The 20,581-nt window shown below is 44.0% G+C and overlaps 1 protein-coding gene across 3 annotated transcripts; it reads right to left on the bottom strand.

The window, feature by feature from the left end:
* Window positions 1-7,434: 7,434 nt before the first annotated feature.
* On the bottom strand, window positions 7,435-17,415 carry LOC112910280 (zinc finger protein with KRAB and SCAN domains 4-like). 3 transcript variants are annotated; one of them, XM_072728899.1, is made up of 5 exons: window positions 17,155-17,415; window positions 15,719-15,863; window positions 13,211-13,334; window positions 10,494-12,309; window positions 7,435-7,645 (listed from the first exon to the last, which is right to left on the bottom strand). In XM_072728899.1, exons 2-4 carry the CDS (start codon window positions 15,752-15,754, stop codon window positions 11,447-11,449), a joined length of 1,023 nt encoding a protein of 340 aa, XP_072585000.1. In that variant the 5' UTR covers window positions 15,755-15,863; window positions 17,155-17,415; the 3' UTR covers window positions 7,435-7,645; window positions 10,494-11,446. The 3 variants fall into 3 exon arrangements, with proteins under 3 accessions (XP_072585000.1, XP_025842295.2, XP_072585001.1); XM_025986510.2 differs by lacking the exon at window positions 17,155-17,415 and adding an exon at window positions 14,284-14,366 and having other exon boundaries at window positions 15,719-15,883; XM_072728900.1 differs by lacking the exon at window positions 7,435-7,645 and having other exon boundaries at window positions 9,060-12,309.
* Between the last annotated feature and the right edge of the window lie 3,166 nt (window positions 17,416-20,581).

The raw sequence follows: 20,581 nt of genomic DNA on the forward strand, positions 1-20,581 counted from the left end.
AACTGTGGAGTGAAAAGAAAATGAAGTGTTTGTGAGCTCATTGAGAACCCTGTGGCATACATGCTTCACTCTTAGGTTGTCTTTGTTGTGTATTCTTGCTGGTTGGTTGTGTTTGGTTTTGTAGGAGTCATTGCGACTTTCTTGGATATAAGCTACAAGATATTTGCTGTTACACATGGAATGAGACAAATGGGGTTAACAATTTCCATTTTCCGACGTTTTAGCAACTCAATTTTCATGCTCTTCACACTGTTATAGTGTTATACTAAAGAATTTTACCTACTTATAGTCCTTAATCACTTAAAAGAACGCATCTTTCAGACATGGAAGAAAGTATTAATTTTACAGGATTATTGCTAGGATTTAACCTTTTCTATACACGGGAATAAAATCCAGTTACTCTGAGGCATCCACTAAGTAACTTGAAGGTCTAAAAAAGTACATACCAACTGAATTGAACACATTGAAATAAAGAAATATAATTTAGTCCAAGACTCAGTCAATTATGAGTATCATTTAAAATTTACTGTCTCCAAAATTGTGATTATTTGGGGGCCTGGATATCAGTATTTTTACTTTTTATCTCTGTATGGATAAAACCTCCCCTAACAGATGGCTTTTAGGGCAGAAGACATATCCTTGGTAGTGCCCCTGGTGGTCTTGTTTATTCACTGTGTAAATCTGATTATACATGCGTATATATCTCATACTTTGGAGCACCCCGAATGGATTTTCTTTTTAGCTTCATTTGTTGCCTTTCAGTTTTATGGTGATAAAACTTTGTATGCATAACTATTTTTTAAAAATTCTATTTCCCTTAAGATACATGCATATAATATGTATAGGAGGCCAGTACTCACAGTGACCACCTTTTAACTGTTGCCTTGCTTTTACCCCTTGGAGGGTAGCTATCTTGTTCATTTAGTATCTATCTGCCTTTTTCCACCTCCTTTTCCTCTTTACTTCCTCCTCTATCTAGTTACTCCTAAATGATAGTCCTCACTGCAGACCACAACTGTGGGAGAGCAGGACCTCAACAGGTAGAAGAAACAATAAGAACAGGGACACACATAAATGGCAACAGCTCTATGCATGTGGCAAAAGTCAATTATTCCTGCCATTGGTCTGTGCTGAAAATAGTAATGGTAATGGATAAGATAGCTGGGCCTGCTGAGGTCAGTTCTCTATTTCCTTGCAGCACCCTAGTTAACGCTTCACTAAGACCCGTGCAGGTAGTCACATATGCAGTTCCTTGCTGCCCCTCACGTGATGCTTTCTTGGGTTATTTATCCTTCCTTGTTTCCACATACTTTACATTCTGATAAAACCAAGACTCAGCCCGGACTCACAGCTTCACCTCGGCTCCTGCACTTCTTGGTGGTGCAGCCCCTTCGGGCCTGTCTTTATTCAAAGTATTGGACTCTGAGTAATCATTTCATCTCTTGTCAGAACACACAATGTGGCACACAACTGCTTTCTTACTTTCAGTTAATTGGTGTAAAGTTGTGAAGGCATAGAAATTTGGAGTTAGAGACCCATGTTTAAATTAAAAACTTTAGTTTCATATTTTTTTCTTACATATGTCACTGAATTATTCTGAACTTGAGTGTACCCATTTGTAAACATTATAATTTGAAAATTGCTCACTTGTAGGAATTAAATAATCAATATAAGCACCATAAATATAAGCCCAGCATAATTCCTGGCACATAGAGGATGTTCAATAAATATTACTTCTTGTCTCTTCATCTACTTGGCTTTCTATTAAATGTTTAGCAGCACCCACCTTTACCAATGGCCATTTCTTTACATGTTTACCTAAAGGCCATCTAAGTCAAATCCGGCTTTGGCTCACTACTCTAAAGTAACCCAAACTTTTCAAATTCACCCTTTAAGTAGGTTGGATTATAACCCCTTTTAGTGCTCATTTAGGAACTAGAAACTCCTCCCATGTAATAGAACATATCCTGTGGTCCTTGGACTATCAGTGGCAGGTGGAGATATTTCTTAAAAAACATTGGCATATCCCAGTGCAGTCTCTATCAAAATACCAACAGCATTTTTCACAGAGTTAGAACAAACCTAAAATTTGTATGGAATCACAAAAGACCCCAAATAGCCATAGCAACCTTGAAAAAGAAAAACAAAGCTGAAGGCATCACAACTATGGACTTCAAGTTCTATTACAAAGCTGTAGTAATCAGAATAGTATAGTACTGGCACAAAAGTAGACACATAGATCAATAGAACAGAATAGAAAACACAAAAATGAAGCATAACTATATGGTAAATTAATCTTCCACAAAGCAGGAAAGAATATCCAACAGGAAAAAGAGTCTCTTCAACAAATGCTATTGGGAAAACTGGACAGCAATGTGCAAAAGAATGAAACTGGACCACTTTCTAATACCATACACAAAAATAAATTCAAATGGATTAAGAACCTAAATGTGGGACCTGAAACCATAAAAATCCTAGAAGATCGCACAAGCAGTAACCTCTTTAACATTGGCTGTAGCAACTTCTTTTTATATATGTCTCCCAAGGCAGGGGAAACAAAAGCAGAAATAAACTATTGGGACTTCATTAAAATTAAAAACTTCTGCACAGCAAAGGAAACAATCTATAAAACTAAAAGGCAACCTGTGGAATGGGAGAAAATATTTGCAAATGATATATCTGATAAGGAGTTAATATCCAGAATATATGAAGAATTTATACAATTCAACACCCAAAAAACAAATAACCCAGGTAAAAAATGGGCAGGAAAAATGAACAGACATTTTCCCAAGGAAGACATCCTGTTAATGGACATCAAAAGATGCTCATCATCACTTACACCAGGGAAATGCAAATCAAAACTACAACAATGAGATATCACCTTCCACCAGTCAGAATGGCTAAAATCAACAACACAAGAAACAGCATATGTTGGTAAGGATGTGGAGAAAGTAGAACCCTCTTGCACTGCTGGTAGGAATGCAAATTGGTTCAGTCACTCTGGAAAACAGTATGGTGGTTCCTCAAAAAATAAAAAATAGAACGACTCTATGATCCAGCCATTGTACTACTAGGTATTTATCCAAAGAATATAATACTAATTCAGGGGGTCCCTGGGTGGCTCAGCGGTTTGGCGCCTGCCTTTGGCCCAGGGCCTAATCCTGGAGACCCAGGATTGAGTCCCATGTTGGGCTCCCGGCATGGAGCCTGCTTCTCCCTCTGCCTGTGTCTCTGCCTCTCTCTCTCTCTCTGTCTATCATGAATAAATAAATAAAATATTTTTTAAAAATACTAATTCAAAGGGATACATGCACCCTGATGTAAGCAGCTTTATCTACAATAGCCAAATTATGAAAATAGTCCAAGTGTCCATCAAAGAACAGATAAAGAAGATATAGTGTATATACACAATGAAATATTACTCAGCCATCAAAACGAATGAAATCTTGTCATTTGCAACAACAGGAATGGAGCTAGAGAGTATTATGCTAAGCAAAAATTAGTCAAAGAGAAATGTCATATGATTTCACTTATGTGGAATTTAAGAAACAAAACAAAAGAGCAAAGGAGCAAAAAGAGAGAAGAAAACAAAACAAAAAAAACAGACTCAACTATAGAAAACAAACTGATGGTTACCAGAGGAGGTGGGTGGGAGGATGGAGAAACAGATGATGGGAGCTAAGAAGGGCATTTGTGATGAGCACCTAGTGTTGCATGGAAGTGTTGAATCACCACATTGTATACCTGAAACTAACAGTACACTGTGTTAACTAACTGGAACTTAAGTTAAAACTTAAAAAAAAATAGAACATTAGCAGATCCCTATAGGTTAATCACAGAACAGACCCTTAGGATTTTGAAGCAGAGCCATGCCATTCTCTTCAAATAATTGCTCTCCTTTTGAGAAACAGCTTTTGGCTTGCTACTGGACCTTAATAAAGAATAAATACTTGGCCATGGACCACTAAGTTACCATGTGACCTGATCTGCTTGTCATGAGTTGGACGTTATCTGATATACCAAGCCATAAAATTGGGAATACACAGCAGCTTCATTATTAAATGGAAGTTGTATATATACATGGTCAGGCTTGAGCAGGCTTGCAGACAAATAAGTTGCATGAGGAAGTGACTGAAATACTCCAGACCTTTACTCCTGCTACATTACTTCCTATTTGCTTGAAACTATGGCCTCATGGGGGAGTTTTCTATGAATAGTTGAATGAAGAAGAAAAAAACATGATTCTGCATGACATCTACAAAAGTTGACTTGCAGCACTGTAGGCCTATTCTGGGACAGTTCTGAAAGACAGTGATAAAATGAAATCCTCCCAGGAGACAGAACTTCAAGAATTGTACCTGGTTGTTCATTTTGTTTAGGAGAGGTTGCCAGAAGTATGAATCTATTAACAATTTATGGGCTGTAGCTCTTGGTTTGGCTGAATGGTTAAAGTACCATTGGAAAATTGAAACAAGGAAGTCTGGGTAAAAATATGTGAATAGATTTCTCCAAATAAGAAAAAATCTGAAGTTACATGTGTGCCATTTATTGCTTACCAATGGGTGATCTCAGCAGAGGAGGATTTTTTTTTTAATAATTGCATGGATAGGATGACCTGTTCTGGGGCTATCAGTCAGCCTCTTTCCCTGGGATCCTGAACAAAGTGGCCGTGGATGCAGGGATTCAGGCTCACTTCCACTTACCAAGGCCAACCTAGTTAGAGCCACTGCTGAGTACCCAATCTGTCAACAGCAGAAACCAACACTAAACTCCCAATATGCATCATTTCTTGATGCAATCAGCCAGCTACTTGACTGAAGTACAATGGACCATGTCCACCATTTTGTACACACTAGAATACACACTTTGGATATGGATTACCTTCCTGGCCTATAGTGCTTCTGCCAAAACTGCCTTCTGTGGACTTACAGAATGCCTCATCCACTTTCATAGTATTCCCCACGGCTTCACTTCTGACCAAGGAACCTATTTCAAAGCAAATGAAGTGGGTATTGGGGCTGTGTTCATGGAGTTCACTAATATTACCATAGTCCTCATCATCTGGAAGCAGTTGAGTTGATAAAACAGTAAAATTACCTTTTAAAGACTCAGTTATGGCACAGCTAAGTGGACATACTTTGCACAGTTGGTACTATCTTCCAGAATGCAGTGTATGCTCTAAATCAACATCTAATATATCATGCTATTTCTTCCATAGCCAGGATACAAAAGTGCAGAAATCAAGGGATGGAGATTGAAGTTATTTCACTTACTCTTACCCCTATGAGAATTCCACTAGCAAAATTTTTATTTCCAGTACTGAGCTTAGTTTCTGCTAGTCTAGGCGGGAATGTTCCCCTAGATGTCACCACATGACACAACAAGGATTCCATTAAACTGGAAGTTGAAACTGATAGCTGATTGCTTTGGGCTCCATAATGCCCCTCAATCAACAAAGAAAAGCGTCACTATACTGACTGGGGTGACTGATCACCCAAGGGGAAAGTGGGTTGCTAATAGTACTATGCTACCTGTATTTTAGTACTACATTATCTGTGGTTAATTTTATCGGAAAATTATGACAACCCAGTGCAGGCCTCAGACTGCTAATGGATCTGACTCTTTGGGAATGAAGGCTTGGGTCACTCCATCAGGCTAAGAACCACAACCAGCTGAGGTGCTTGCTGGGGCGATAGGAATATGGAACAGATAGTGAAAGAAGGTTGTTATAAATAGTTATTACCATGTTGCAAAAAAAAAGGATAATAATAGTTATGACTGTTTAATTGCTTTGATATGAATGTTTACATTGATGATTTTTTGTTTTCTTCTCTTGTCCTCTTATCATTTAACATAAAATATGTCAATGATAGTTAACTTTATAACCCAGTCTTTAGGTTAAGGTGTTTATTTTTTCTTTTTAAAGATTTTACTTATTTATTCATGACAGACACAGAGAGAGAGAGAGAGAGAGAGAGAGAGAAAGGCACAGGCAGAGGGAGAAGCAGGCTCCATGCAGGGAGCCTGACATGGGACTCGATCCCAGGGCTCCAGGATCATACCCTGGGCTGAAGGCAGCACCAAACCACTGGGCCATCGGGGCTGCCCAGTGTTTTTTTTTTTTTTTTTTTTAAGATTTTATTTATTTATCCATGAGAGACACAGAGAGAGGCAGAGACATAGGCAGAGGGAGAAGCAGGCTCCCAGCTAGGGGCCCGATGCAGGACTTGATCCCGGACCCCAAAATCACACCCTGGCCAAAGGCAGATGCTCAACCGCTGAGCCACCCAAGCGTCCCGGTTAAGGGGTTTCAAAATGAGTGTGAATCAGGTAAGAGAGGAATGAACACAGCTAAGACATTTTTTTTTAATGGGGAAGGAGAGGGAGAAGATGTTGTATCCTCTCCTGAGAAGAGTTAGTGTGGTCATGGTTTTATGGGGATTCTGGTATCATGTAGATGGAAGTACAGCTTTGTAACTGTCGATATTAGGCAATTAAGTATGGTTAAGAAGATGTGTATTGGTACCAAGATTGACAAGGGATGATGGATTTTTATGGCTTGTGATGTGCCAACTTGGCCAAGCTAAATTACATTCCCCAGAATTCTCTTTCTTAGTATGTTGCTGTTAGAGGGGGGCACTGCAGGAAGACTGTCTCCTCAGAATTACAGGCAGGAGGGAGGTAACAGCCATTATGTAGCCTACATACATTGTTGCTAATCACCTGGCTCACTTGGTTGGTGTGAGGCAGCACCTGGGTTTATAGTTGTTCTCTCTTCCCCTGGATCCTCCTTGTGCTTCTTTGACTCTTTGTGCTTTGACTTCTGATCCAACTGCATTTAACTCCACAATGAAGGGCCCCGTTTTCACAGGATAACGTTATCACAAAAATCAGAGGCAATAGGAATGGACACAGGTACTAGATGGCTTGTTATCTTCCCTTTCTGACTACATGCTTGTGGGCCCTGGAGCCTCACAGAGACTGTTTAGCCAGACCCCCAAATGCATAAGTCTATTGACAGACAGACAGATGGGTACATAGATGATAGGTTGGTAGGTAGATATCATGTGTTTTCTGGTTGAACTATTACTGATACAATGGAAAATATGACTCTCTGAACGCCCACACCCCTTCTGTGGTGTTCTTTTTCTTTCTTTCTTCTGGTCATTAAAATTTGTGGCTTTGTCTTTATTTGAAATACATGCAAACTTGGGTTCTTTTTCAATTTCTTTGTTCCACTTCCACAGCAGGCATAGTATTACCAGTGATTTTCAAAAATGAGTGTAAGCAAATCAACCACCTGGGGATCTTGTTAAATGTAGGTTCAGATTCTGTAGGTCTGAATCTTAATTTTTAATAATTTCCCAAGTGATGCTTGTAATATTACTTGTATTAATTTTCTGTTGCCACCTTAACAGATTACCACAAACTTGGTGGTTTAAAACAACATAAATTTATTATTTCCTACTTCTTTAAGTCAGAAATCCCAGTTAACTCAGCTGGCTTCTCTACTCCAGTTCCACAAGGCCAGAATCAAGGTGTCAGCCATTTGCATTCTTCCTGGTAGGCACTTGGAAAGAATCTGATTCCAAAATCATTCAATGGTTGTTGGTGGAATTCAGGTCAGAACTGAGTTCTCTATATCCTGATGAAAGAAAGCAAAGAAGATCTGATCAATGGAGGAACACTGTGTTTATGGATTTAAAGACACAACACAATAAAGATATCAGTTCTCCCTATACTGATTTATAGGCTTAATACAGATCTTATCAAAATCTCACCAGGAATTTTTTGTAGATATAGATAAGCTTACTCTAAAATATATACAGGGAGCTCCTGGGTGGCTCAGTGGCTGAGCATCTGCCTTCGGCTCAGGGCATGATCTTGGGGTCTGGGAGGACAGATGTGGACAGAATATCTTAGAAGAGAATTTTTTTTTTCATCTTCTTCCAAGGAAGAGGCAACCATTCATCTTGGATTCCTTAGTGCATGACCTAACCTAATTCAGGTTTGCTGAATGAATGGCTGTAAACAGAGTTTGTTAGAAATAGGAAAGAAAAATTTATTTCTGGAAATAGGAATGTGAACACTGGTCTCCACCAATAGGGATTTTATATTAATATGAGAGAGCAAGTAGAATCAATCAATCTTCAGAACTATTCATTCATCAAGTCTGCCAGGTGCTGAGGATACAAGAGCCAGTCATTGATCTCTGTGTTCAGCTTCATACTTTCTCTATCCTGATCTGAAGCAGGGGAGGGAGGCACAATCATTATTTCCTAGATTCTTATTGTCAGTTGCAGTAACTAGAGAACAAAAGGTGGGGGAGAGGGGAGGAGCATGGTTCAAAGTTTCAGTATCTTCTATTCAGCAAATACCCCAAACTACAGTACCATAATGGTCATCTCTATGGGTCAACATGACCAGGCCACAGGGTGCCCAGACATGTGGTCAGATGTTATTCTGGTGTGACTTGGCTGTGAGGATGTTTTGGGAGGAGACCAGCATCTGAACTGATATATGCATAAAGCAGAATCTCTTCCATAATGTGGGTGGCCCTCATCCAGTCAGTTCAAGGTCTGAACAGCACAAAACGCTGACGCTCCCTTGATGAGGGGAACTCCTCTTGCCCGACTGCCTTAAACTGGGACATCAATCATTTCCTGCCTCAAATTGACGTGGGTTCTGGTTTTGAACTGGAACTTACATCATTGGCTCTCCTGGGTCTCCAGCTTGCCAACTGCAGATCTTGAGACTTCTCAGCCTCCATAATCATGGGAGTAAATTCCTTATAATCAATCTCTCTTTTTTTTTTAGATTTTATTTATTTATTCATGAGAGACACAGAGAGAGGCGGAGACAGAGGCAGAGGGAGGAGCAGGCTCCATGCAGGGAGCCCGATGTGGGGCTCTATCCCAGGACACTTGGGATGACACCCTGAGCCAAAGGCAGACGCTCAACCACTGAGTCACCCAGGTGTCCCAAACAATCTCTATATATTTATATCCTATTAAGTATGTTTCTCTGGAGAACCCTAATACATGTATATACAGAAATTCTGGAAATCATGCAATGCATTTTTATTGGTTTAAGAATTCACTCAAAAAAAAAAAAGAATTCACTCAAAATAACCCTATGGTTTTTACTGTAATATAAATAATTTACATTAGGATTTGTTAGATTTGTGATCCCTAAAAACTCTAGAGTACCAGGCCTTGGAAACTGGCATAAAAGTGGGGACTTGGACAATCTGCAAAGGATTTTGGATAAGCAGGGGACAATATATCACAATGACAAAACCATTAACTATGCAAAGTAACCAGAAAACCTTGCTATATTCAAATTCCAGACTGATGTTGTAAACAGGGAAGAAGCTGTGAGTGCCAGGAACCATGTGAGAAGTGTGGATTCAAACACAAAAGCATATTTCTCCAGTAAGTTTGCAAGACAGCGTCATTCTGAAATGCTTTTGTAGAAGCAACTCCACTTGAAATATAAATAATCAATACTACAGTTCATCCTTGAACAACAGGGGGCTGGGGTGGCAGTCTCCTGCCCAGTTGAAAAATCCATATATAATTTTTTATTCCCCCAAACCTTAATTACTAATAGTCTACTGTTGATCAGAAACCTTACCAATAAAGTTAACATGTATTTTTTGTTGTACGTATTATATACTGTATACTTACAATAAAGTAAACTAGAGAAAAAATGTTATTAATAAGCTATACATAGTATTGATTTATTGAAAAAAATCTGCATATAAGTGGACCTGTGCAGTTCAAATCAGTGTTGTTCAAGGGTCACTGTTCTTCTAATAATGGCGACTTGAAAAAAGTTTTCTCACAAAACTGCAACTTTGACTATCATGAAGAAAAATAAAGATGGTCTACAAAGTATGCTTAAGAAAAGTTGATAGCAGAGAGGCGCCTGGGTGGCTTAGTTGGGTAAGTGTCTGACTCTTGATTTCGGCTCAGGGTCCTGGAACTGAGCCTCAAGTGGGTTCTGCACTCAGCAGGGAGTCGGCTTAATATTCTCTCTCTCCCTCTGCCTGTCCACTCTCTCACATGCACACATTCTCTAAAACAAATAAATACATTTTTAAAAAAAATTCTTAAGATTTTATTTATTTATTCCTGAGAGACACACAGAGAGAGGCAGAGACACAGGCAGAGGGAGAAGCAGGCTCCATGCAGGGAGCCAGACGGGGGACTCCATCCCGGGTCTCCAGGATTACACCCGAGGCTGCAGGCAGTGCTAAACCGCTGCGCCACCAGGGCTGCCCAATACATTTTTTTAAAGGAAAGAAAAGTAGATAGCCTGAGGAATTAACTTAACGGCTAAAATTGTCATCATGACAATTGAGGAGATGATACCCCACTGGTGACTTAGAAGTTAACACGTAAGAAGACCAAGAAGGCTACACACTAATAATGGAGTGTTGAAACCATAAGACATGACTTGCTTTAAATATTTGGTATGAATCTACTGACCTGAAGTAGTCTGAACATAGCAGGCATGAGTCGTGAATCACAGTCTACTATACTTTCCGGTGTAGTGGGTGGTGGGCAGGATAGTGTCTTCAGCTTTACAGAGCATGTGCTTAGGCCTAAGAGGGCGGAAAGCTCAGAACCAAGATGCTGAGCATTAGTAAATATATCTTTTTACTCTGATTTGATTAATTTTCACACTATCTGCATAGGAATATCTTCTCTGCAAAGAGTAGCAATATTAAAGAATGGCATTCCATGACTGGCATTCATTCACAGTGATTTACTGATGAGGAACCTGTCTGAAGTATTCACATTGGAATGCCCCATCTGGTCAAGAAATTTGGATTCCTTCTATAACAGTAGCCTCACTCTCACCCCACCCCACCCCCCCAAAAATGCACTAGATTAACTCAGAATTAGACACAAGCTCAAATGGCTGTGGTGAGAAGTTCCTCAGAAATCTAGATATCATATCCAGAGCTGTAGGGTCATCTCACAGTTATATTTAATGTATGTTTAAGAGCACCTGTGTTCCAGGCACAATGGGGAGTAGACGATGTCATGGATCTGACCAACTGATGGAGGATTCTTTATAAGCAAAACGGTGAGAGCAGCAGCTCCCAACAGAGCCTTCTGCCCCGGAGACATCATAAGGTGCCAGCTGGAGGTGGTTAGCCAGTCTGGAAGCCCATTTCAGTCCAGTAGGTAAGAATAAACATTTCAGGTCCTACCCCTTCCAGACAACTCTCCCGTAGCCTCCTATCAAACAAGCTGCTCCCCACCCACCTTCTAGAATGCAGAAGACCATACATCTCAGCCAGACTCTGTCTTCTGACATAAGATGATGGAACGTGGTAAACAAAGTCCCAGCCCAGTTTCTGTGGTCAGAAAGGGGTCCCAGTGGCTTCAGGCCAATGAGCAATGAGCACCAGCTCTCACATGTACGACGTGGGTCACTGTGATGGAACTTTTTTCCCAACGTGGCTTCTCTGATGTTGAACAAGGTAAGAAGTTCGTGTGAAGCCTTTTCCACACGTGTCACACTGAAAGGGTTTCTCACCAGTGTGGATTTTGTGGTGTTCGAGAAGGCTTCTATTCTGAGTGAAACTTCTCTCACACTCGGTACACTTATAAGACACGGGAGCCTTGTTATTTTCCCACTGGCCTTCCCCCCTCCCCTGATACTCCCAGGTCTCTCCACGCTCAGGATCCTGCACGTTTTTGTCAGCATGGATCCTCCGGTGTCTCAGGAGGTGTGAGTTCCGCCTAAAAGCCTTGCCACACAGGCTACACTGGTATGGCTTCTCCCCTGTGTGGATTTTGTGATGTTCAAGGAGGCTGCAGCTCTGGCTGAACGTCTTGCCACAGTCCTCACACTCATAGGGCTTTTCCCCAGTGTGGGTTCTCTGGTGTTTGATAAGGTTTGAGCTGTGACTAAAGACCTTGCCACATTCCTCACACTCATACGGTTTCTCCCCGGTGTGGACCCTCTGATGGATGACCAGGGCAGAGCTCCCAATGAAGGTCTTGCCACAGTCTTCACATTCGTAGGGTTTCTCCCCAGTGTGGATTCTCCTATGTTTAGTCAGGCCTGAACTCTGAGCAAAACTCTTTCCACATTCATGGCAATAGTGCCGCCTATTTCCTGTGGCATTTTTCTGCTTTCTTGGTAACCGGCCCTCCTGTTCACCAGCTTCTGCACAGGCAGGAATGCGGGAGACGTCTTCACCCAGGGGGCAGGGTATTTCCCCAGGCTCTCGTCCTGGACGTTCCTCCCCTGGGGGCAGGTCCGTGATCTCAGCCAGTGTGTCCTCACCTGAAATAACAAGTGGCCAGACAATTCAGTTATGCCCTGCCACAGACTTCCAGGTGCTGGGATGAGGACGACGGGTGCTGGGGAGGAAGGAGACCTGAGCATAGGCATGGGGACGTCAGAAGCAGGGTTCACCCCGGGAGTGGAGGAAGGTGGAGAGGACTGGGCGCTGGGGACACATGCACAGGCTCTCAGTCCCAAGGACAAAGGCAGACCCTGCACTGGGGCTGATGCTGGGAGGGCGGGGCAGAAGACAGCAGTAAGCAGGCAAGGGTAGCTTGTGAGATGTCCAACTTGTGAGACGTTTCTGTAAGAAGTGGTGCAAGCAGGAACTTAGACACTGATCCCTCACAAGGAATACCAGCAGGGATTCTGCTCCCAGACAAGGGCAGCTCTCCAGCAGAACTGGCTTGGGTGAGGAAAGATCTGAGCTGGAGCTCCTGCCAAACTGTCATGGAGCTGTGGCAGCTCAGACGAGGTAGTAGGTTGTCACCCGGTGTGTCCTGTGCCCCGATCTCCAGGTCAGTTCTGCCGTCGGTTCCAAGTCACCTGTCGCTCTCACGCTCTGTGGTCCCAGGGCCCATTTCCTGAGGAGGACCCAGCTGGCCTCTGTTGAGGCCAGCAGCAGGAGGGGTGAACACTCCCCGTACACCTCCTGTGAGCCGGGCCCGTGCTGGGAGTTGCATCTGCTGCATCCCACTTAACCAGAACACCGGCAGCACATGAGAAGCAGGGTCACGAGGGTGAAGGTGAAAGAGCCAGTCACACATGTGCTTAGCAGCTGGGGTTCAGAAATGGTGGCTCTGAATGCAAACACAGTTCCAACAGCTTCTCACAGCCCAGGAGGTTTGAACCGACAAAGGATGCCAAGAAGCCCTAGGAAACCAGCCCCCAACAGTCTTACCCAGGGGAGTCGGGCCGCCACAGTTCTCCTGCCTCTCATCTCTGTGGAAGCTGCCCCGAGATGAATCCAGCTGTGTCCACACAGAGGAGAAAGCCAGGGCCATATCTTCAGTTTTCAGCAAGCCCTGAAACAGGACATGATCCCACCTAGTTCTTCTCCAAAGTCACACCCACAGCTGGGCACAGGCAGTGAACATCCCTTCTAAAGGGGCTCTCTTCAAAAAGATCAAGTGTGGCCCACTATGCCTCCTTCACCCGGTCTTTGAGAACGTCTTTCTAAATATATACACATATATGTAACCATGAAGAAAAGAAATATCACACACATTAGGAAAAATACTTTCGTATTTGCATCTAAATAGTTCAGAATGTAAAAGGGTTTGGAACACAAGGACCAGGACAGTGAAAGGAGCGGAAGCATACACAAAGCTTTCAAAATATTTGTGCTGTGCTTTGGCAGAGTGGTAGCGGGGGCTTATTTATAGTAGCGATTTTTTAAAATACAAGGAGATCTCAGTCTGAAGTGAAGAAAAACAGGGAAAACATTATAGGGCCTCAAATGCTGAAGAGGACGTGAAAGACCGGGTAAGGTATTAAAGTCCAGGTTAAGTAAAGAGCATTCAGATTTTAGTATTCTAGCTTAGCCTAAAAGAACATGCCTCATCTATCCTTCAAGTTTCAGTCCCTAGAGGGCAGAAGTCCTGTGCTTATAGCTCTAACAGCACAATTGATGAATCTATAAAAAACAAAGCTAAATCGCCATCACAACAAAACGTTGTTTGTATTTGCTAAATTGCCCAGTGGAGGAAGAACATCCCACTGATAATGGGAGCTGACCAAACAGATGGGGTAAGACTGGGGAATCACACAGCACCCTGCTCTAGGAGTAAAACAGGAAAATTCTTGTAAGTGGGCGCCAAAATAAAGGCAGAGGACAGTGAACAGCCTTGGGATAGATGAAAAAACTCCAAGTCCACAGGGACAGAGGATGAGGGGGGAGGAGGAGTGGGGAGAAAGGGACCTACCGGGAATCCCACGGGCAGGAGGGCTGCTAGGGAGGGGGCTCCAGCTCACCTGGGGCTCTGGGGGCAGCCTGGCAGCCACCACTGTGTCTCCTCTGCCACGCCCTCCTGGGCCAAGCCCAGGAACCTGGAGAACTAAGAAGGAAAGACGCTCTGGATGAGATGGACCCTGGTACCCAGCCTCCCTGACCTGTAGATTCCAAGTGCAAAAACGGGGCCCGTAAATTCCTGTCAGCAGGCTCCTACAGAATGCGCTCCTTTCCTGAATGCCTGGTCCCTACCGGCTCCCATACTAGGGCCTGAAGAGGCGTGATGAGCCCCTGCACACATGCAACCCGCAACCTCAGCAGGCAGGGTCCTCGGGAGGGGGGAGGGAGGGACGGTGACAGGAAAGCAACATAGAAAGACAACCAAGCTTTCCATTTGAAGATCTTTAGTCTTGAATTTCGCTGAGAGAACGGATAAGAAGATTCTTGATTTAAAATAACTCTTTAGTAGCTCTTAGTGTGTTTCTGCTTTAGTTTTAAAAAACTAAGAAGAGTCAGACGAGCCTAGGCCCAGAAAGAAGAAAATGAAGTCTTCTATAAGGAGGTGGGTAACTTCCAGTTTTCCTGGAAGAGCTGAACTTTGCAAGGGGCAGAAAACCAATTAGTTCAGGTCAGAACCTCTGTGGAAAAATAAAGACTGCCTGTTGGCTGGTGTGTCCCAGGGCTGCGTGTCTTGGGAACAGGCCCAAATGTGTACAGCAGAGGGGCACCCAGTGCTTTCCCATGGAGTGATTTCACCCTGTCCTAGTTACACACCAAGGATATAGGAGACTTATACTCTTTGACTTGCAGAGTCCTACACTGTCTGGGATATTATGGCTGGCTTTACATTTCTTGCCTTATGGTCTTCATAGCACTTACCAATAACTAAAATTATCATTACTTTATTTGCCATCCTTCCTATTAGAGTGTAAGCTCCAGTGGAGCAAGAAATCTGTCTACTGACAACTGTAACCCTAGGGCCAGAACACTAGCTACCACCATAGGTCATCTCCATAAATTCACGTTCAATGAATGGAGATCACTGTGATACTAAGAAGTCAATTCTTCCCAAACACCAGTGTTAATCGAGTCATTCCAGTCACCAATTTAATGGAGTCTTGTTTACTTACCGAACTTTCCCTGTCATCTCAGTCTCAAAGTAAAGTAGGTCTCTGATGGGCATATAAAGAACCTGTCAACAGGCCTGGCTATTTTTTTTTTAAGATTTTATTTTTTTATTCCTGAGAGACACAGAGAAAGGGACAGAGACACAGACAGGAGGGACAAGCAGACTCCCTGCAGGGAGCCGGATGTGGGACTCGATCCCTGAACCGGGATCATGCCCTGAGCCAAAGGCAGACGCCAACCTCTGAGCCACCCAGGCATGCCAACAGGTCTGGCTTTTAAATGAAGTTGGGTGAAGCCTAGAATTCATAGTCCCCGGAAGATAACACTCACCTCTGTCTGGTGAGGCCTGGGATCCCAGAGATTCATGCTTGAGCAAAGCCTTCATTGGCTGCAACTGGGTATTCCGTGGCCTCTGAGCTGGTGTCAACGCTGCCACCTTACAACAGAGTAGTTGCCCCTCAACACCACCTGGGATCTGGAAGGCATTCACTTTTTATTTATAAAAACTTCTATTATGCTTTCTATGTGCTTGCTAGTACCTTCTATTTCCAGGCACTATTTCTAAGAGCTGTATGAAGATTAATTCTCTTAATGCAGAAAACAACAACTCTATGAGCTAGGTACTAGTATTATCTGTAGTTTTAGAGATAAAACCCTGTAGAGGCCCGGGGTTGAAACAGGTTGCCCAAGGTCACCCCACTAATACGTGAAGGTGCTAGGATGGGGGCACAGGCAGGACCCCAGAGCCCAAGCTCTTAACCACTACTGGGTGCTCCCTCGTTATACACATTGTGCTCTTTGGAAATTAGTGTTAAGTTTCCGACTACTTGAATTTTTTTTTTTTCACTGAAAAGTGAAGACAATAATTTCTAGCTCACAAGGCCTGAAGGACCGGCAACTTAGATGACAGTATGTGAAATCACCTAACACAGAGCCTGGTATGTGGTCTGTCCTTATTAAATGCAAGTTCCTTTCCGGACACTTGTAATTAGTTCATTATCATTAGCTTATGTGCAGCTTAGAATTTCCACGTCCTTTGTACAAGATGCAAAACCTGAAAGGGACTTGAAATGACTTTTCACTGTTATAGGGCTCGAGAACAATAGTGCCAATTGAAGAAGCTTGGTTTCCTGGTCACCAGTTATCTGGTATGTGTCCCGCGAAAGTATCACACAAAAATACAGGATAATGCACATAGAAAATGATCTACAAGAAGCAGGAAGATGCAGTAAAAAGTGAACCCAGAGGTTCCTAACCTGTGGTTCATCCACTCCCTTCCAAGTGTTCTATGAATGTAAAAATGAAACGTATTTCTACTTTTACTAGTGTCCAAGCAAAATTCAGTAATTCTTTCGATTATGAATGGCAGCAACAAACCAAAATGTTGTCAGCCTAAGCAGGCACAGCCAGGCCGACCCTGTCAAGGTCATTCAGCACCCTGTGAAACTGTACCGGTTATGGGCGGGTCGCTACGTCTTACTCTTTGGTGCATTAACTTTAAAAAAGCACATATATAATTTTATCACTAATTGGTTTCATGCTGTTAACTGTATCCCAATATATTCGAGTACTTTTGTAATCCTTTATGTTCTTAAAAATACTAGCATGAGGAGGGGTCCGTGGACTCTTCCCGAATGGCAAAGAGGTTCACCATACAAAAAGAGCCCGAGACCTTCTCAATCTGACAGAAACGGCCCTCACTCCGCTCTTGGGACTTCAGGAAGAAACAGAGCACGGCTCTCAGATACTCAGCCTTTTGCCTCTACCTGCGGCCCCCGCTCGTCCAGCTGCCTCTGCAGATACTCCAGGAGCACCACCACCTCGTCCCCGCTCTCCGGGTGCTGCTCCCGCACCCAGGCCTGGAGCTCCTCGGGCAGGATGGTCAGGAACTGCTCCAGTACCAGCAGCTCCAGGATCTGCTCCTTGCTGCGGGTCTCGGGGCGCAGCCAGCGTCGGCACAGCTCCTGGAGCCGGGTGAGGGCCTTGCCGGGCCGCTTGATCTCAGGGTATAGGAAGTTCCAGAAGCGGGGTTGTGAGTTTTCTGAACCCCGAACAGGGCTGGCCTCCTCCTAAACGTAGAAGCCTCTTCCTCTTCCACCTTTATGACCAGAAGACACATCTGGTTCTCTGCAGATTGGTTGTCCAAGGCGGTGCTGGCCTTCAACTCTAGCCCTCCTGGGCCAAGGCAGTACTTGGGCCTCACTCTAGCTGGCAGCTTTTTTTCTGCTGAAGATTCCTGGTAGTGGGAAATCATTATTAACCAGTAATAGTACTAGCAGTCCCCTCCTCATGCCCAGGGGTCAAGGTCATTGTTAAAGAGATCCGGGGCACTAATCCATGAATAAATATGGCCAAGATAAATGAATCTGAGTCTCATCAAGTCTCTAGATCCAAATAGCAGCAAACAGGTGAAATACAGAAACAAAGTAAAGTTTTTCAAACCTCCCTACACATCAGAATCACTAGGGAATTTTAAAATATCCTGATAACCTTGGCTGAACCAGGATCAATTACATCAGTCTGTGAGGGAGGGACCTGGGCATTAAGAACTTAAACTTTTCTAGATGATTCTACATGCAGTGGAGTTTGAAAATTATTAAGTTAGAGGGAGGGGCAAGATGGCGGAAGAGTAGGGTCCCCAAATCACCTGTCCTCAACAAATTACCTAGAAAACCATCCAATCATCCTGAAAATCTACGAATTCGGCCTGAGATTTAAAGAGAGACCAGCTGGAATGCTACAGTGAGAAGAGTTCGCGCTTCTATCAAGGTAGGAAGACGGGGAAAAAGAAATAAAGACACAAGAGGCCTCCAAGGGGGAGGGGCCCCGCGAGGAGCCGGGCTGAGGCCGGGGCGAGTGTCCCCAGGACAGGAGAGCCCCGTCCCGGAGGAGCAGGAGCTGCACCAACCTTCCCCGCGGAAAGGCCTCCCGGGGAATTGGAGCAGGACCCAGGAGGGCGGGGATGCCCTCGGGCTCCCTGGGACAGTAACAGAGGAACTGCGCCCCGGGAGATGCGCCGAGCTCCCTAAGGGCTGCAGCGCTCGGCGGGACCCAGAGCAGCTCGGAGGGGCTCGGGCGGCGGCTCCGCGGAGGGGGCTGCGCGGCTCCGGGAACAGCTCGGAGGGGCTTGGGCGGCGGCTCCGCGGAGGGGGCTGCGGGGCGGGAGCGCGAATCCAACAGCGCAGGGCCCGGAGCACAGGGCGCCGGGACACAGCCCAGGATCCGGCCTCCCCCGGGACAGGCAGAGGCCAGGAGGACCCAGGACAGCAAGGACGCTCCTGCCTGGAGCTGAGCAGATCAGCGGCCCCGCCCCGGAGCCCCCAAGCCCTGCAGACTGAGAGCCCCGGAGCTACTGCGGGAGCTGACTCCAGGGTCCCAGAGCTGCCCCCGCCACTGTGGCTTCCTCTCGGGGCCTCACGGGGTGAACACCCCCCACTGAGCCCTGCACCAGGCAGGGGGCAGAGCAGCTCCCCCAAGTGCTAACACCTGAGAATCAGCACAGCAGGCCCCTCCCCCAGAAGACCAGCGACACGGACCAGTTCCAGGGGAAGTCAAGGGACTTAAAGTATACAGAATCGGAAGATACTCCCCCGTGGTTTTTTGTTTTTGTTTTTGTTTGGTTTTGTGCTTTTTTTTTTCTTTCTTTCTTCTTGATTTCTGATTGCTTCCCCCACCCCACCCCACCCCCCCTTTTTTTCTTTTTTCTCCTTTCTTTTTCTTTCTCTTTTTTCTCTTCCCCCCCCCTTTTTTTTCTTCTCTTTTTTATTTTTCTCTTTTCTTTCCTTCTCTCTCTTTTTCTCCTTTTCCCAATACAACTTGTTTTTGGCCACTCTGCACTGAACAAAATGACTAGAAGGAAAACCTCACCTCAAAAAAAAAGAATCAGAAACAGCCCTCTCTCCCACAGAGTTACAAAATCTGGATTACAATTCAATGTCAGAAAGCCAATTCAGAAGCACTATTATACAGCTACTGGTGGCTCTAGAAAAAACCATAAAGGACTCAAGAGACTTCATGACTGCAGAATTTAGATCCAATCAGGCAGAAATTAAAAATCAATTAAATGAGATGCAATCCAAGCTAGAAGTCCTAACGACGAGGCTCAACGAGGTGGAAGAACGAGTGAGTGGCATAGAAGACAAGTTGATGGCAAAGAGGGAAACTGAGGAAAAAAGAGACAGGCAATTAAAAGACCATGAGGATGGATTAAGGGAAATAAATGACAGCCTGAGGAAGAAAAACCTACGTTTAATTGGGGTTCCCGAGAGCGCCGAAAGGGACAGAGGGCCAGAATATGTATTTGAACAAATCCTAGCTGAAAACTTTCCGAATCTGGGAAGGGAAACAGGCATTCAGATCCAGGAAATAGAGAGATCCCCCCCTAAAATCAACAAAAACCGTTCAACACCTCGACATTTAATAGTGAAGCTTACAAATTCCAAAGATAAGGAGAAGATCCTTAAAGCAGCAAGAGAAAAAAAGTCCCTGACTTTTATGGGGAGGAATATTAGGGTAACACCAGACCTCTCCACAGAGACCTGGCAGGCCAGAAAGGGCTGGAAGGAAATATTCAGGGTCCTAAATGAAAAGAACATGCAACCAAGAATACTCTATCCAGCAAGGCTTTCATTCAGAATGGAAGGAGAGATAAAGAGCTTCCAAGACAGGCAGGAACTGAAAGAATATGTAACCTCCAAACCAGCACTGCAAGAAATTTTAAGGGGGACTCTTAAAATTCCCCTTTAAGAAGAAGTTCAGTGGAACAATCCACAAAAACAAGGACTGAATAGATATGATGACACTAAACTCATATCTCTCAATAGTAACTCTGAACGTGAACGGGCTTAATGACCCCATCAAAAGGCGCAGGGTTTCAGACTGGATAAAAAAGCAGGACCCATCTATTTGCTGTCTCCAAGAGACTCATTTTAGACAGAAGGACACCTACAACCTGAAAACAAAAGGTTGGAGAACCATTTACCATTCAAATGGTCCTCAAAAGAAAGCAGGGGTTGCCATCCTTATATCAGATAAATTAAAATTTACCCCGAAGACTATAGTGAGAGATGAAGAGGGACACTATCTCATACTCAAAGGATCTATCCAACAAGAGGACTTAACAATCCTCAATATATATGCCCCGAATGTGGGAGCTGCCAAATATTTAAACCAATTAATAACCAAACTGAAGAA

This window comes from Vulpes vulpes, chromosome 12, assembly GCF_048418805.1.
Source record: "Vulpes vulpes isolate BD-2025 chromosome 12, VulVul3, whole genome shotgun sequence".
Classification (NCBI taxonomy): domain Eukaryota; kingdom Metazoa; phylum Chordata; class Mammalia; order Carnivora; family Canidae; genus Vulpes; species Vulpes vulpes.